Genomic DNA, 16,211 nt, shown 5'->3' on the forward strand with positions numbered 1-16,211 from the left:
TTGGCCACACACATACACACAAAATCACACTGTGGGAAGTTGCATGCTGAACCTCGTAACTAAGTGTCCTGGAACTTGTTTTCCTTTCGGAGATGTTTCACTAACCCCTGCTGCCTCATAACTCTCGTCTCAGGAGGTGCTTTACCAGTCTCTCCCAAACAGCTCACAGGTAGATCCACTGCCATCCCCTTCCGTGAACTTCCCACAGGGCCACAGAAGGCAGACCAGAGTGTTAAACAATATGTCCCTAGAACCCTGGAGCTAACCCAGGGAGCCACAGAGAGTATCGTGCACAGCTGCACAGCCTGCCTATGAGCTACAGAATTGGGCCCCTACAGCTTTTTTCCCTGCCTAACCTCTAGCTTGACTACTGCAGAGCCTGAAACCCAAAGTCACCTCTGGATATCTCAAAGTCCAGGCCCAAAAGGATGAGGTCAAGAAAGAGGCAGGGGTTCCCTGTCCCACCTTTTTGAGCGCCATCTTCCAGCTCCAGTTTCCTGTCTAAGGACACCGCCAAGAACCACCCTCTTCAGGGGGGACCTCAGGCTCTACCCAGAGAGGACTTACCCTCTGATGCCAACAAACCAAGCACATCACAACACTAAACCAGATGGACAGGGACACATCTGGTCCCAGGGGAGCATGGCAGATGCCCCCTCCATCACACTCCTCACAGATGCCCATTAAACCTGCAGATGACAACCGCAGTTGCAGGTTGTTCAGGACGTCTCAGAGCACTTCCTTCCATGTCTGAGCAGCCTGTCAGAAAGGCTGTGAACTCCCAGGAAAACATGCAAAACTTATGTGCATGTGCATTTTTCTGGGGTATGTGCATTTTTCTGGGGATGTGGTACATCAGATTCTCAGTGCACATACATATCCCAGAATGAAATCAGGCCTATACAGATAGCATGATTAATATTAGGGGTCTCTGGGCTGAAGAAATCTAGATATGAGTCAGGTGATAACCATTCATTGCTCTCCCAAATTCAGATCTGCTTCCGGCTAAGAACGGGGAGGAGCAAACCGTGCAATTCCTCCTGGAAGTGGTGGACATACTCCTCAACTATGTCCGCAAGACATTTGATCGCTCCACCAAGGTGCTGGACTTCCATCACCCACACCAGTTGCTGGAAGGCATGGAGGGCTTCAACTTGGAGCTCTCTGACCACCCCGAGTCCCTGGAGCAGATCCTGGTTGACTGCAGAGACACCTTGAAGTATGGGGTTCGCACAGGTAAGGGGGAGAATCGGGTAGACAGGTAGTGGCAACTCTGCCCTCCATCTCACCCTTGCCAGTTGTAAGGATATCAAACTCGTGTTGGAGGAAAAACACAGCCCTGGTGAGAGAAGGCGGCAAAGCACCCAGTGACCACAAGAACAAGCTTGGGCAGTAACAGTTGGTGGAGGGACCTGACCCAGGCAAAAGTTCATCAGCATATATCATGGTAAAAGTAGATAAAAAAGATAGAAATACTTGGTGCTAGGTCAAGTTCTGTATAAAGAGTTTTCATTCTGGCCAAGCACAATGGCTTATGCCTGTAATCCCAGCACTTTGGGAGGCCAAGGTAGGCAGAACACTTGAGCTCAGGAGTTCGAGACCAGCCTGGGCAACATGGTGAAACCTTGTCTCTACCAAAAAAAAAAAAAAAAAAAAAAAAAAAAAATATATATATATATATATATATATATATATATATATATATATATATATATATGTATGTTATATATGTTTATACACATATGAAAATTAGCTGGGCATGGTGGCATGCACCTGTAGTCCCAGCTACCCAGGAGGCTGAGGCCAAGAGGCAGAAGCTGCAGTGAGCCAAGATCTTGCCACAGCACTTTAGCCTGGGCAACAGATCGAGATCCTATCTCAAAAAAAGAATAATTTTCATTCTTGGATTTAGGCTATTCACAACCTAAAGAGAGCAGAATGACCCATCCTCTGCTTCTTTTCTTGTGTCCATTTTCAGGTCTATTTCATTCTGATAAATCCTGCCCTTGCCTGTCCCTGACACTGGGGAGAATTGGGCTATTTCCCCTCCCTTTCTATATTAGTTTCCTAGGAATGCCTTTATAAATGACCACCCATTGGATGGCTCAAAACAATAGAAATTTGTTCTCTCACAATTCTGGAGGCTGAGTTTAAAATCAAGGTGCTGGCTATGCTCTCTCTGATGGCTCTTGGAGAGGATCCACCCTTGCCTCTACCAGGTTCCAGGTGTTGTGGATATTCCTTGGCATTTGTTGGCTTGTAGATGCATCACTCCAACCTCTGCCTTCACTTCACATGGCCTTCTTTCTGTGTGTGTGTCCAAATTTCCCTCTCCTCATAGGAATGCCAGTTGTTGGATTAAGGCCCACCCCAATCCAGTATGACCTCATCTTAACATGTTTACATCCGCAAAGACCCGATTTCCAAATAAGGTCACATTCACAGGAACCAGGGATTAGGACTTGAACACATCTTTTGGAGGAACACAATTCAACCCATGACACCTTTTACTGGCTAGGCCAAAAAGACACATGCACACGCCTTCTCATTCTACTGCAACTTCTGGAGCTTAGGACACTCTGAGTCACCAAATTCTATTTCCAGTGGGAGTCCTTGAGGATGTCGTCTTGCCTCCTTTTCATGTTCCAGGAGCCCTCCCTAATCAGCAATCCTCATCAAAGCAGTTGCTTTCCAATTGCCTCAAGTTCAAGGACTTTGGGGCCTCTGAGATGCTTAGAAACAGCTCAGACTGGACTAAGCCCAGGAGTGACACCGTGGTTTCTTCTCCCTATAACTCTCTCCACACTACAGTCTGGCTTTCCTGAGCTCTCAGGCAGACAGATCTAGAAGAACTGACCATCCCTAGCATAGTTGCCACCACAGGGGAAACCCCAAGGTCACAACTGGCAATCCTGTGTTCTTTGTTCTTGTCTCTCCTTCTTTATTTTCCCTCTCATTCTTCCTCATCATTTGAAGATAGATTTAAGACTGAGACTAGGAGGCTGGTGGTGATTGAGCTGAGTAAGACTATTGGATGTCAAAAACAAAGTGTTATAATGAAATAATGATGCTGGCCAAAGATGCTTTTTAAAATGAGGAATCCCAGAGAGCTGCTGAGGTCTGCCAACACCACTGGAATAAGTGTAGCTTCATTAAATAACTGCTGGATACACAAGACTCAATTATATGTACAAAGTTTATGTTGTTTGATTTTTAAAGAAAAGCACTCTATCAATTTACAATTAGTTACTTCTCATCTTGGTCAGATGGCTAATCTATTCCTGATGGAAAACAAATAGTGTTATTTGGCTGCATTTTAAAAAGAGTCAGAATTCCCCATGTATGTTTAACTTGACTTGCTTTGGTCTGATATTTTGAACTTTGTCAGTTTGCTCTACACGCACTTTCTCAGAGAGATGAGAACTACGTCATTTTATTATGAAAGTCCAGAATGGCGTTGTCCCTCAAATACAAATACATGATTTTGTCATAATATCATCTAATATAATCTACAAAACCAAAGCATCTTGCGGTCAGAGAAAGCACTGACAGGCCTGGCCTGGTGACTCCCACCTGTGATCTCATCACATTGGCAGGCTGGCAGGTGGATCACGTGAGCTCAGGAGTTCAAAACTAGCCAGGGCAAAACCCCATCTCTACCAAAAATACAAAAATTAGCCAGGCGTAGTGGTGTGCACCTGTGATCCCAGCTCCTCTGGAGGCTGAGGTGGGAGGATTGCTTGAGCCCGGGAGGCGGAGGTTGCAGTGAGCTGAGATCGCGCCACTGCACCACTCCAGCCTGGGTGACAGCAGGACTTGTTTAAATAATAATAAATAAATAAATAAATAAATAAATAAATAAATAAATGGCCAGGTGCTGTGGCTCATGCCTGTAATCCTAGCACTTTGGGAGGCCGAGGCGGGCGGATCATGAGGCCAGGAGATCGAGACCATCCTGCCTAACACGGTGAAACCCCGTCTCTACTAAAAAATACAAAAAATTAGCCGGGCGCGGTAGCAGGCGCCTGTAGTCCCAGCTACTGGGGAGGCTAAGGCAGGAGAATGGCATGAACCCGGGAGGTGGAGCTTGCAGTGAGCCGAAATTGCACCACTACACTCCAGCCTTGGCGGCAGAGCAAGACTGTCTCAAAAAAAAAAAAAAGAGAGAGAGAGAGAAAGCATTGACTGTTATTAGTCCAGTGTATGAACCCACTTAGGTACTTAGCCTGCAAACATTCATTTTCGTTCCTCAGAGTTGCTTCTTGGAGCAGATATTTGTCTTTACAGAGTTCGCAGTCTTCCAAGCAATGTGAAACCTCCTGCTATATCTCAGGATGCTGGCGCTGATAAAAGCATGCTGTTGCTGCCACGTCAAAACAGCTCCTGCTTGCTGATGTGGAATTTAAGCATAGATAAGGAGCAATAGGGTAAACCCCACAAGTAGCTACAAACAGTAGAAAGTATTTTTTCAAGGATATGAATGCATCAATGGGCTCAGCCAAAATAATGAATTGGGTTTTAATAGTGAAAACATACTGATCTGGGTATAGTCTGTGAAGAGATGATAATGGCATTTAGAAATTTCTCTATAAATTAATAAAAGACTTATTTTAAAAAATGAACCAGCATACAGAGATTTCCCATTAACTAACAGGCACTAGTCAGCCTTCAGCCACAGCAGCTAATTTAAGTGATTTGTAGATATGCTGGACTCCCTTCGTTGTTCTTTTTTAAATGTTTTCTTATGGAAAATTTTAAACTTATACAAAAGCAGAATCCTATAATGAACCCTATATACCTAATGCCCTGCTTTATTATCAGCTTTTACTTGTACCGCCATCCATTCCCCATCACCTACATTACATGAAAGTAAATCCCCAACATAATATTATTGTATCCATAACTATTCATTCATTTTTTTCTTTTTTTTTGAGTGGAGTTTCACTCTTGTTGCCCAGACTGTGGTGCAGTGATGTGATCTTGGCTCACTGCAACCTCCGCCTCCTGGGTTCAAGCAATTCCCCTGCCTCAGCCTCCTGAGAAGCTGGGATTATAGGTGCCCGCCACCATGCCTGGCTAATTTTTGTATTTTTAGTAGAGACGGGGTTTCACCATGTTGACCGGGCTGGTCTTGAACTACTGACCTCAGAGGACCCACCTGCCTTGGCCTCCCAAAGTGTTGGGATTCCAGGCATGAGCCACTGCGCCTGGCCCAATATTCATTCTTAAGAATTTTTTTTTAAAAATCCACAATGTCACTGTCATACCTGGAAAAAAATTTAAAGCTCCTTAATGAAATATTTAGTCAGTTTTCAAATTTCCAGTTGTATCATGAGCATCATAAATGCTTTAATTTTGTCAAACTCATTTGAATCAGGATCCAAATAAGTTTCTTACATGCAATTGTTTGCCATGTCTCCTAATCAAGGGATCTCCCCCTCCAACCCTTCTTTTTTTTTTTTTCTTGTAGTTTATTTGTAGGAAAGCTTTACTTTAAAAAATAATTCTTTCCTTCTCCCTCTACCTGAATTTAGGCCATGAGCGGCCCAGCACCGTATCTATCATCTGTTATTTTCATCCAATATAGAGAATTGAAATTGAAACTTTTTACTTAATAGAAATTCTGGTAGATATAAGATTTGGGGGCTCAAGGTTGTAACCATAAACTAAAAATAAGATTTTGAAGGACTTTGTGTCCTTTATATTTTAATTGACAAAGAGATACTGTTTCACTTTGTGTTAATCTCTCTTTGTCCATCTTTTAAAAAAAAGTCTCTGCCAAACTGTATGGTTTTGATACATTATCAAATACTGTGACTGCATTTATTTACCATTCAGTCTTGTCTTAAAATGAAGTGTATATTGTTAAAAGTTTTTAAATGGATATTGCATATATATTTTAATAACTTTCAATAAAATGTGTTGTTTCAAAAGACCTCAGATTCTGTTGGCAATGAGCAAAGTTGAGTAACATGGAATCATTTCACTATCTAGGATAGTCCACATGAATATCTAGAATATGGCCCCATACTTAAACTAAGTTTACCAGTTGTGCTTCTTTTAGTTTTCTCTAAAAACCAGTATTATTTTGTGAGGGCTCTTAAGATGCAGAGGTTGGTATCTTCTGATATAAGAAGTCATAGTCCAGATGTTCTGAATCACATCTAGGGAAGAATAGAGATTCTCAGAGAGGAGAGTTAGACCAGGAACATTCTAACACTAGCTCTCTGACCCTTTTTGTTTTTGTTTTTTTCAGAAGCAAAGGCAATTTCCACTGGAAACACAGCAGTCAGCATATCTTTCTAACACCAGTTCCCAGCCACACGTCCCTAGATAATCTATTGCGTTGACTCCTTCCTGACAGCTGAGCCAAGCCTGCTGATGTGGAGTTGAGTTTTCCATTGAATGCTAAGTTGGCAAAAACTTGGCAACAATCCTGAATTTGCTGAGAGCAAAGCCTGTTAAAGCATACTGTGGGTTGCACAGGGATTTAGAGTTGTGTAGCAAAAACAATTACCTCACCAACAACTCAATGAGTGAAATAGGCTGTGACTGCCCATTTCACAGAGGAGAGCTAGGTTATCTCAGCCATAAATTTAATCTGAAGGTCACCTGACTATATATATATTGGCAAAACACATCAAAACACAAAACACTGGAAAGCATGAGTTTCATGATATTAGATATTATTCTTTAAAAGCATGATGCTTTAGAAACATAGAAGTTTGGGGGACATCATGAATGTTAATGGTTGGTATGGGGTGGGTCAACTTGCCCTTCCTTCTTCAATATCCTTGAGCAGCCTTATTCAACATATCACTGGGATGCAAGCCCCATCAGTGTGACCCAGTGGGGCAGGCCGTTTGCCTTGAAGATAGGTTGAGAAATCTGCATTTGTCGTGATGCTTTTCTGTTTCCTCTCTAGGTCATCCTCGATTTTTCAACCAGCTCTCCACTGGATTGGATATCATTGGCCTAGCTGGAGAATGGCTGACATCAACAGCCAATACCAATATGTAAGTCCCATATGTTTTCATATAAGCGACCCTGATGTATGACTATGGCTTGTTGCTTTAAAAGTTCAATTCCAGTGGTTCTATTTTATTAAAGTTGCCCTGGTCATTTTTTCTCTTAAAATCTTTAGGTTTAATCATAGTTCTGATTTAATGGTAAATACTTGATAAACTATTGTTGAATTTAATAATGGAATTTAAGAAGAACATGGTCATGAGAAATAATAACTCTGACTTCCAAAATGTAGTATTGAAATTTCATGTTAAAAGACCCATTTCTCTTAATGTGTGTATCTAAAGAGGTTATGTTTTGAGGTATGATCTTGGTTTTACCTTTTTCTACCCAAGCACATTGGTCTTTATCATTTAGATCATATTTCTTCCATAATTAAAGCAGCCATAAACCCACAAATCAATCTGATCAACCTACTGCTTAACTAAAAATTCTAAAACAAAATTCAGCCAGTACTGATACAGTATATATTCTTTTCAAAATAAGTGATTGTTTTTCTAAACGTGACATTGTTTTCATACTTGTTTGTATAGGCAAAGCCGTTCTTTGTTTCTAAGTTCTTGAAAATTTACATGAAACTGACTCTAAGGTCCTGTATGGTATGGGCACAAGTTATACCTGGGTAGTCTTATAGCAGTCACCCCAAATTTTCCTCTACATACATGTGCTCTCTTTTAAGAAAATGTCAGATTACAAATCGATGGAGGGTCATCAGAGTACTGCCTTTGCTCTCAACACTACTGACAATGTTTTACCAGTATCTATACATCCAGACAATGGCATCACATTCTATTAAAGTATCCAAAGGAAAATAATAAAACAAATTATCTTATAATAATTTTAAAACAACTACATAAGAATTATATGGGTGTCCGTCACTGTGGAAATATTCAGAAAATAGCCACTCACTTTTTAAGTTCATAGAAAAGTAGATTCCAAGAAATGAATTTAGGTGAAAGGGTAGTATTGCTTAAAATGAGAAATTCCATTTGATATCAAGATAGAATGTAAATTATTGAAGTTTAAGGTATTCTGTTTTTCTTAAACTGCTCTCAGCCAGAAAACCTGAAGGGCATTTAAAATTATATAGTGATCCATGTGTATTCTAAAGCTATTTAATGCTGTGACTCAAAATACATAACCATATTCAGAAAAGTTTCAATTAATTAAGAATTCCTGTTTTCTTGGCTAATTTAAAACAACAGTGACAAATTTTAAAGAGCAAATGTGACAAGTGAAGCCTTTGGTGCTAAAAGGCATAAAAGATTAAACTGATTGAAAAACTAAAATGATTTTCATGCTCCCTCCTTGCAAGTCATGCTTAGCTTCATGGAGTGTCCATGCTGGGTCACTGAGATTTGAAAGGGCCAAGAGGAATACAGGTCAAAGATACAGTTGCTTGGAATTTGAACAAAAAGCTCCATTTAGCAATCTTTACCGTATTGTGATTTTTGAGATAAAAATATACCAGCCAGCACAGACATCATAGTAAAGTTAATTATAATTTGAGAAAAGACACTAATGCTTAATTGTAGTATCTAGCACTAAGGAACAATTTAAATTAGGAAATATAGTTGTTTTTAACTCAACTATTTGGAAAATAAGTGAGAAAAACAGAGTAAAAAATACATATCTATTAAAGTCCAAGTACCCATATTAATATAGGCCCTGAATTTACTCAGCACCTTTAAGTGTGTGTTCTGTAGGGCTCTCAGCTGCTTTTTCCATGTATATATATGTCTTCAGTCTCAAGGTAAATAAGGGACCTCCCCCCTTTCAACCACTTATGACCAGATATTCCTCAACCAGAAAAATCCCACAAATTCTCCTTTTTTGGCATGTGTTCATAAAACCAAAGTCTTTTACTGTTCTCTTAGCTCAGCTGCAAAACACTAAAATGTGTCCCAGCCATCTGAGGTCAAGGCCAATCCAACTAAATGACATGTAGTAATTGCAGCTGTACTGAATGGGAGATATTTATAAAATATGATCTGATTCCAACAGATCGATAGAGAAGGTTATTTAAAATAGCAAAATAGTTTCTGTCAGTTCTAGAGACAGGCATTGTCTAAAGAAGTAATAACTATTATCTAGAAATTGTTCTAAGCCAGTTCCCCTGGAAGATCATGAAATGTGGCAGCACTGTCAGGAGCTGAGGCAAAATTTGCTCCCTGTGACAATTCCTTCTCTGATTGGGAACAGTGTTCAAAATAAGTCTGGGAAAGAATGGCAAAAGGATCTTTCTATGGCAGTGCAGGATTTATTTAGTGATAATACCTGGTTTTTGGTCCTGTACTTTCATTGAGTTTAGGTGACACCTGACATAGAAAATAAGAACTATATTCCTCAGTCATAGCCTCTTTAAATGATCCAATAACCTGACTCAGGTGCAAAGTGCAAGGTGTCTGACTATTAGAATAGAAAGACCATAAGTTGGGCGCGGTGGCTCATGCCTGTAATCCCAGCACTTTGGGAGGCCTAGGTGGGTGGGTCACCTAAGGTGGGAGTTCGAGGATGGTGAAACTCCGCATTTACTAAAAACACAAACATGAGCCGGGTGTGGTGGGGGGCACCTGTAATCCCACCTACTCAGGAGGCTGAGGCAGGAGAATCGCTTGAGCCTGGGAGGTAGAGGTTGCAGTGAGCTGAGACTCTGCCACTGCACTCCAGCCTGGGGAACAGAATGAGACTCCATCTCAAAAAAAAAAAAAAAGAACGTCTGTGTCCATGCCTTTACACCTGCTTTTGCACATAGCTTTGCAGTATATTCTTCTTCTAAGCAACAACTCAGTGAAGATCCAAAAAAAGCTTCATAAATGTGTAGTTGTCCAAGGCACCTACAGCTCTTTTCTTCCAAAACAGGGCCACCAAGCACAATTGTGCAGGTTGAGCAGGGCCTGAGTGTAAACAACAGCCTGCCCTCAAACATCTGATGGCAATACACAATCTTAATGGCAAGATCTATCATAACCCTTTGCTACGAGGTTATGATTTCAACCATCTAGCACTTTATTTTCATAGAAAATATCCAGGAGGAATTCTCTATGGGAGTTATTCATCATTTTACACCACTGGGCAGGTCATTAGAGAGGAGCCTGCAGTAAGCAGTTCTCGTTTGTCATGGAAAAGCAGCTGTGACATACGTAGACTTGGAATTCTGATGAAACACACTAACTTGGAGATCTTAAAACAAATCACTGAATTTCTCTGAACCTCAGTTTCCTCATCAAGAAAATGGAAGATAATAGTATCCATCCTACAGAGTGGTTCTGAAGACTAAAAATGGCTCCAGTCCTAAGTGCCTAGTGTATACAAGGTACAGTGTGTGCACCTAGGAAAGGCAACCACCGCACAGTCACTGTTGCTATGTGAGACCCTCCTGACTCTTTTATTTCTGTCTCTCATCTGGATAGTAGAGTGTTTCCCTAAGCTCCCCTCAGCTGTGTTACCTTTTAAAGTGAAGATGTGCTACCTGCCACCTCTTTAAGGAGAAGAGGTCAAGAGGAGTATCAGAATAGAGTCAGCATGGAAGATTATTTCTCTTATTAAAGAAGTTCCCTGTTTGACAGTCACCAGGAATCCAGATTTTGTGTGCCTTTCTAATCCCTATTGTAGCACATGGCTCCCATCCTCAAAGTTGCATTATGGTACAGGCTGGCTGCTGGAGCTCCAGTCACCACTCCTGTGTTCCAGAACTCAGAAAGGAGGGAGGGAGGGAGGGAAGAAGGAAGGGAAGGGTAGGGGAGGGGAGAGTAGGGGAAGGGAGGGGAGAGGAGGGGAGGGGAGGGGAGGGGAGGGGAGGGGCAAAAGAGACATACTCCTTTTTATTTAAAAAAAAAAAAAAAAACCTTCTCAGAAGTCTCATACGTTTCCATAAAGCCTCTTTAGCCAGAACTTAGTCCATGACCACACCAAAAAAGGGTAGAAAATATAGTCTTTGATCCGAGTGAACAGCAACCCTAAATAAAATTTAACAAAGCAAGGGAAAATTGATATGGCTAGCAACAAGCAGACTCTGCCACACAAGAACTACAGCTTGTTGACAGTCAATTTGCCTTCGCTCTGAGTGAACCCCTCTGGGAAGGTGAGTTGAACCCCTGAAAAAGGGCTGACTCACTTCCCGACTTGGAATATAGACATGCTCAGAATGCTCCTTTAGTGTCAATCCATGAATGCCACCATCCTACTGTTTTAAATCTTTACTTCCAATCCTATGTTCTTATGCTTCAACCCAGAGCTTCTGGCAGGTTTAGTTTCTGGTTCTGACTCTGAAATGTAATCTTGTACTTTGACTTTAGCATCTAACCAGCTTCTTCTGAATTCATATTTGACCTTTGATCTCTTGACTTCATTTGCTTTCATCAGTCACTTAGGAAAAGGGTACCCAACCTGGAGTCCAGGTTGCAAGAGAAGAATCTCCTATAGTTCTATACAAAATGATATGTCTATCTTCATTTTTTTACCTGGAGAGAGGGACTACAGATTTCCTAGGATTCCCAAAGGGGTCTGCGATTCCAATTAGGTGAAGAACCACTGGGCACGGTGGCTCACGACTGTAATCTCAGAACTTTGGGAGGTGAAGGCGGGAGGATCACTTGAGGCCAAGAATTGAAGACCAGCCTGGGCAACACAGTGAGACCTCCATCTCTACACAAAATTTAAAAACAAAAATTGAAAATAAAAAATTTTTTAAAACTGTTTTAGGTGAACTACAAGGCCTTCTTTAAGGCTGTGGGTGCAGCTGCACAGATTGTAAACATGGCCCAGGATGGGGCGGCAGGGTCAGAAGAGGTGTCAGGAATGAAGAACACCATGACAGCCCATTTGTCAGGCCTGGCTGTGGATCAGCAGCCATGGACTGATATGCCAGCTTTCAGGAAAGAGTGTCAAGACTAAGCTCATGAGTCAGGAAAAGAGTGGAAAATTGGTCCTTTGGACTCAGGCAGGAACTATCAAACAGGATGCAGCTAAGGCCAAGAACCAGATGCTAGATTTATCCTAGTAGGTTTCCTCCTCAAGGTTGAGAATGGTGTCTTCTAATATCTTAGTTTCCTTAGTACATAGGATGTCACCTGGCGAGAGAATAGTCATTCAGTAAGTATTTGTTGAATAGAACTGAAAGAAAGTTTAGGAATCAGGTACCTGACATAGATAAGGAACCTGAAATAGATAAGATCAGTTAATCTCAAGATAAACTCTCTAGACTCTTCCTCCTAATCCTGAGAGTAATGGCCATGTTCCTGGTCCTTGGGGAGGCTAATTCATGCAAACCTCGGGCCTAATTAGTTTTAAATCTGAAGCATGGAGTGGGAACTATGCCTGATATTCAGTCCCATTCCCTCTCCCTTGTCCATGTGGTTCCTGCCTGGCCAATATTGACTTGACCCTAAGCCAACTTTCATCCAATCTTTGATATGGTTCTGATATTATGGTATGTGATTTCACTTGTTCCTTGCCTTACCCCAAAGAGCTTTCTTATATAGTACTGGAGATTCTAGCACATACACTGCCACCATATCTCCTCGCCATGCAAACATTTTTGTCATGTCAACATTTTCAAAAACCAGTGGAACCATTAATAACACATTTGTTCAAGAATGGTTAAAAGCCCATCATGAGTTTGCCTCTTGGTACACTTGGCAGCACAGGCTAAACCAGGAATCCTTCTCTTCTTCTTCCTTTATCAGGCCATCAGACATGAGGGAGTGTTGGTTGCTACGGTGATGGGGCTCAGAGCAGAACCAAAGCATGATTGTGACCTCCAGAGGTGATGGTAACTGCACACATGGTTTCCAAGGGTCTTCCTCCTAAATTTCCAGGGGCCTCCCAAGGAAAATGGACATATTCTTTTTGGAAATAAAATACTTCCACCAACATATCTGAGGATCCTTCAGGATCTTTTTGTCTTCTTTTACCTCCATGTGATTAATTCGACTTTTTTCATCCACAATTAAAACTTAGTAGCTTCACCTGTGTCTTATGTACAACAATAGTTATCTCATCCTTACAAATAGCCTTTCCTCACATTAAGCAAGCAAGAATTCCCATTAGTCTTCAACATTAGCACTTGGCTCAAACACCCTTACCAGCAATAAAGCTTCCCTATGTCACTTAGCTGAGTCAGTCTAGGCATCTCTTTTCAGTGAGGATGATCTGAGCTCAGCCCACAGACTCTAATGCTAAAGAATGCCAAGCGAAAACAAGAAAGACAAAGAGCCTCAGAGCTTAGTAAATACCTTTTTGTTTTCTGGCTTAATTTTCTGCAGACAGACCTTCCTTGATTTTTTCTTAGGCTCCACATTTGATCTTACGATCTTGTTTCAATGATTAGTCTACCAGACTATGCCTCTGTGTTGAATTGCTTTGAAAAGAGCATTGCTTGCTACTTTTAAATCAGTTTGTTAGAAGACGAATGTAACCTGCCAAGATATCTGATGCCCACAGCTAGCTGTGTATGCCAGTTGACCGTCTTCTTGTTATTTATAATTCGTAATTAGAAAATCATCACTTAGAATTATTCTTGACAGATATTGACTTCAGAGAATTATAGAAACATAGCTGTCCTTGAGGATTATTAGTAGAAAAACCATGTAGATAATTATATTGAGATCTTTAAAACCTGGGTCAATATTTCCAATTATCTTCACAGTTAGCTTTCAGATGTTTACATTATTTTTAAAAGATAGACTTTGACTCTGGCTTTTATATATTCTACAAGTGTGCAACTGGCAGTCAGTTTTTTCAAAAAAACAAATTGTAAACCAATTTTACGTAGAACTTGGAATGCTTTTTTCAATTAACATTTGCATTGTCCTACAATCTTAGAGGTAAAAGGGACTCAGAAAAGTCATTTTCTTTCCTTCTATTCCTCTGGGTGGACCATGCCTAAGACATTTAATTCAGATTAGAATCTATTTTGTTGGTGAAGTATCACAGGGCTGGCACTTCCACCACCTCTCTCAGTAACCCAGGCTGGTTTCTGACATTTTATGATTGGCGACTTAATGCATTTCCAGGAAATGAATCATGTTAGTGGTTTTGAACAGCTTTATTTTTTTTTAGAACCCAACTACAAATATTAAACCAATCCTCTGTGTTCCTAAAATAAATGGTTTGACTTCTTTATTTTCTTTCATCCTTTTTCTTACCACCTTTCCAGGTTTACATATGAAATTGCACCAGTGTTTGTCCTCATGGAACAAATAACACTTAAGAAGATGAGAGAGATAGTTGGATGGTCAAGTAAAGATGGTGATGGGATATTTTCTCCTGGTAGGTTTCTCTTCTCTTCCTCTTCTCAAGGTTTGGGATTCTCAAGAATACAAAATATGAAGTAGGTTTGTAGAAGAATAATGCCTTAAAATTTTTTTGGATACTCCGACTTGCTATTTTTTTCAAGATGAAGACTAGCAAAAATGCTACATTCTGTATGAATTAACTAACAAAGCCTATGCATAAATCCATAAAAACTGACAAAGGCTATGTCTAGATCATGCTAAAGAACCCCCTCCCTTTTTTTTTTTTTTTTTTTTTTTGAGATAGGGTCTCACTCTGTCATCCACGCTAGAGTGCAGTGGTGTGATCTTAGCTCACTGCAGCCTCGAACTCCTGCGCTCAAGCAATCCTCCTGCTTCAGCTTCTCAAGTAGCTGGGACTATAGGCATGTGCCACCATGCCCAGCTGTTTTAAAATTTCTTTTCTAGAAACAAGGTCTCACTATTAAACAACTCCATTGTGTCAACAGCAGTTTGATTATGCTGGGGATCAGTAAATCAAGATTATTAATTAATTGATTTATTTCAGTCAAAATAGTATATCTACTTTGAATCTCTAGCTTGAAGTAGATAAAATAAGAATTTTTAAAACAAGGATAGGTATTCTGATGGTGTCAGAGACAGTGTGACTGTGTACAAGGGGAAAACAATAAATAAGAATTGCAGTTATCTAGGTAATTCAAGCAGGCCAAAATTTGCCTAAGTTTGTCAGATAATTAATGTAAAACTAACTAGTTTGTGTTGGCCAAACATACATAGTTATGTCAGTTCTCCTTGTGTCTTTATTTAGGTAAACATGAGTTTGTTCTTATTTTAATAAATTTAGAGTTCTCCTAAATGACTCAGTAACTCAGTTGGGCTGAAGAGAGCACCTAGGCAGGTAACCAAGAAATATCATTGTTTCTTTCTGTAGGCTCCATTACTCTTTCTTTCTCTGTCTTTCTGAACTCAGGGAACAGATTCATCTTTGTTCAGTAAGTAGATTGAGCAGAAGGTAAAGCAGGAAGGATATAACTCACCTATCCCCTTGCAGCCACTGATGCAGCTACCTCTTATATTTCTGTCTAGACTTCAGGTGGAAAGGGCACTGAAGTACATGAATCACCTCCAGCCAAACTGCCCAGATAGCTTTGGTAATAAGTGTGACTACTTGTATTCCCAGGGTAAAGGGTCCAGTGGGAAGCCCCAGCAATAGGGAAGCCAGCAAAACCTATCAGGATATTATCCTTCCGCTTCCTGACCTCCCTTGTCTCTTGAGACACCAGCTCAGCGTTCGTTTTTAGAAACAGTAATGAAAGAGCCTCAACACCTCCCAATATGTCCGCTTGCTGACAGGGGGCGCCATATCCAACATGTACAGCATCATGGCTGCTCGCTACAAGTACTTCCCGGAAGTTAAGACAAAGGGCATGGCGGCTGTGCCCAAACTGGTACTCTTCACCTCAGAACACGTGAGTCGGGGATGCTTTCTCATGGATAGAGGTGTTTTTCAGGGGACTCTCCAACTTCTAACCTCGAGCCTCTGTTTGTTGCAGAGTCACTATTCCATAAAGAAAGCTGGGGCTGCACTTGGCTTTGGAACTGACAATGTGATTTTGATAAAGTGCAATGAAAGGTAGGCAGGGGAGAGTGAATATTAGGTACTTGATGTATTAAATGTGTTCATCTGTTAAATTTGTTTTATTGTGCTTAAAGACTGGCTCAGTACAGTGTGCCAAGCTGCTAATGGTCTGTTGAAAATATCCGATTAAATTGCTTTTTGCTGCTGCTAAAGTTTTTTTCATGTGCAATCTCATTGATTCTTCATTTTAATTTCCCTCCTTTTCCAATAATTATAGGGGGAAAATAATTCCAGCTGATTTTGAGGCAAAAATTCTTGAAGCCAAACAGAAGGTATGTACTCTGTGGTGT

The 16,211-nt window shown here is 40.8% G+C and overlaps 1 protein-coding gene across 3 annotated transcripts in view; it reads left to right on the forward strand.

Annotated features, from left to right (window-relative positions):
* The window catches only part of GAD1 (glutamate decarboxylase 1), a 44,901-nt gene that overhangs the window by 13,664 nt on the left and 15,026 nt on the right, over window positions 1-16,211 (forward strand). Inside the window, exons 5-10 of one of the 3 annotated variants that reach the window (XM_007965322.3) lie at window positions 994-1,236; window positions 6,926-7,016; window positions 14,186-14,298; window positions 15,636-15,751; window positions 15,836-15,915; window positions 16,139-16,193. In XM_007965322.3, the coding sequence (XP_007963513.1) occupies window positions 994-1,236; window positions 6,926-7,016; window positions 14,186-14,298; window positions 15,636-15,751; window positions 15,836-15,915; window positions 16,139-16,193 (698 nt within the window). Of the gene's footprint in view, window positions 1-993; window positions 1,237-6,925; window positions 7,017-12,713; window positions 12,800-14,185; window positions 14,299-15,635; window positions 15,752-15,835; window positions 15,916-16,138; window positions 16,194-16,211 lie in introns of those variants that run through there. The other 2 variants (XM_073019806.1, XM_073019807.1) reach the window with 2 other exon arrangements.

The sequence above is a fragment of the Chlorocebus sabaeus genome, chromosome 10, assembly GCF_047675955.1.
Source record: "Chlorocebus sabaeus isolate Y175 chromosome 10, mChlSab1.0.hap1, whole genome shotgun sequence".
NCBI lineage: Eukaryota > Metazoa > Chordata > Mammalia > Primates > Cercopithecidae > Chlorocebus > Chlorocebus sabaeus.